This window comes from Monoraphidium neglectum (genome assembly GCF_000611645.1).
Source record: "Monoraphidium neglectum strain SAG 48.87 unplaced genomic scaffold scaffold01702, whole genome shotgun sequence".
Taxonomy (NCBI): domain Eukaryota; kingdom Viridiplantae; phylum Chlorophyta; class Chlorophyceae; order Sphaeropleales; family Selenastraceae; genus Monoraphidium; species Monoraphidium neglectum.
Window position 1 is genome coordinate 1 of NW_014011926.1, and position 1,465 is coordinate 1,465.

Consider the following 1,465-nt stretch of genomic DNA (forward strand, 5'->3'; position numbering starts at 1 on the left):
GCGCCCGAGCCGCCGCGGCCCCGGCCGCGGCCGCGGCCGCTGGGGGGCAGGCGCGGGGGCGCGCCGCTCGCCTCCTCGCCGTCGCCACCAGCCGCGGCGGCGCTGTCCTCCCCCGCCACCGACTTGCTGGCGCATGCCCCGCCGCCGCTGACCGCCGTGGACGGCTCCGGCGTGCCGACCAGGCCCGCGGTGGCATCCGAGTCCCCTGCGGCGCCGCTGTCCGCCGCTACAGGCGTGCCGCCTGCCACCACCGCTGACCCCGCGGGGCCGCCGTCATCGCCCCCCGGCCCTCCTAGCCCGGGCGTCCCGGGTGCGAGCGCCGACGCCGCGGCGTCTGGCGCAGCCGCACCGCCTTGCTGCTGCTGCTGCTGCTGCGGCGGCGCGCCGCCGCCACCTGCCGCGCCATCCTCCAACCCGTCGTCCTCCTCCTCTGCCGCCGCGGCCGCGGGGCTGAGGTGCGGCGGCACCCTGGCTGCCAGCAGTGCCTCCGTGTGCGGGTGGCGGTACATCTGGCGCTCCTGGTGCCGCCGCGCGCGCACCAGGTCAGCGTGCTGGCGCCGCCGCTCAGAGTCCTCCTCCAGCACACTCTGCTGCTGCTGCTGCTGCTGCTGCTGCTGCTGCTGCTGACACTCCAGCTGCTGCGCCGCCTGCAGCTGCGCCGCGGCGGCCTGGGGTGCCCCGCCATCCAGGGCCCCCGCCTCCGCTACCAGAGCACCGCTGCTGCATGCAAGGCCGTTACTGGCCAGCGCCCCCACAGCCGGGTGCGCATCGCCGTTGGCGCACGGCTGCTGCCCGCGGGCTCCAGCCTCTGGCGCCTGCGCCCTGGCGGCTGCCTCCCTCTCGTCCGCGCGCGCCCTCACCCCCTCCAGCAGCTCCCCTAGCGACAGCACGCCGCCCTGCACGCACATCCACTCCAGCAGCCGCCCCGCGTGCTTCGGCGTGAGCTTCGCCGCCGCCGCCGCCACGTCCCCGCGCGTGAGCGCCTGCGCCGCGGCCGCAGGCAGCTGGCACGCGGCGGAGGCCTGGTCGGCGGTGCCATGGCCCAGGGCCACAAAGGCCGCCGCCAGCCGCAGCACCTGCAGCGGGTCGACGCCGTCCGCCACACGACGCTCCGGCGCGGCCGCTGCGCTGGGGACGGCTCCACGGCGGGAGGCGCCGGTCGGCGTGGCGGGCGCCGCGGCGGCCGGGGCGGGCGACGGCGCTGCGGCCACGGGGGGCTCGCCAACAGTGGGGGTGCGCGCGCCCCGGTTCTGCGCAGGCGGCGGCGGGTGGCACGCCCGCAGCGGCACAGGAGGGGTGAGGAACGCATGCTGAGGTGCCCTCGCCTGTGCTGATGTTGAGCGCTTCTTTTCATTCAACAGTCACACACGCGCGCGCGCGCACACACACATACACACGCACACATCTGACGCACAAGCCAGTACGACCCTCCAGTCCCTGTCACCCCAACCCCTCCTCATCCCCC

At 77.1% G+C, this 1,465-nt stretch overlaps 1 protein-coding gene across 1 annotated transcript in view; it reads right to left on the bottom strand.

Annotated features, from left to right (window-relative positions):
* Window positions 1–292: 292 nt before the first annotated feature.
* MNEG_8759 (hypothetical protein) overlaps window positions 293–1,465 on the bottom strand; it is a gene marked incomplete at both ends in the record, with an annotated part of 2,205 nt that continues 1,032 nt past the window's right edge. The window contains 2 exons of the mRNA XM_014042766.1: window positions 293–394; window positions 540–1,250. Of these exons, the coding sequence (XP_013898220.1) occupies window positions 293–394; window positions 540–1,250 (813 nt within the window). The remainder of the gene's footprint in view (window positions 395–539; window positions 1,251–1,465) is intronic.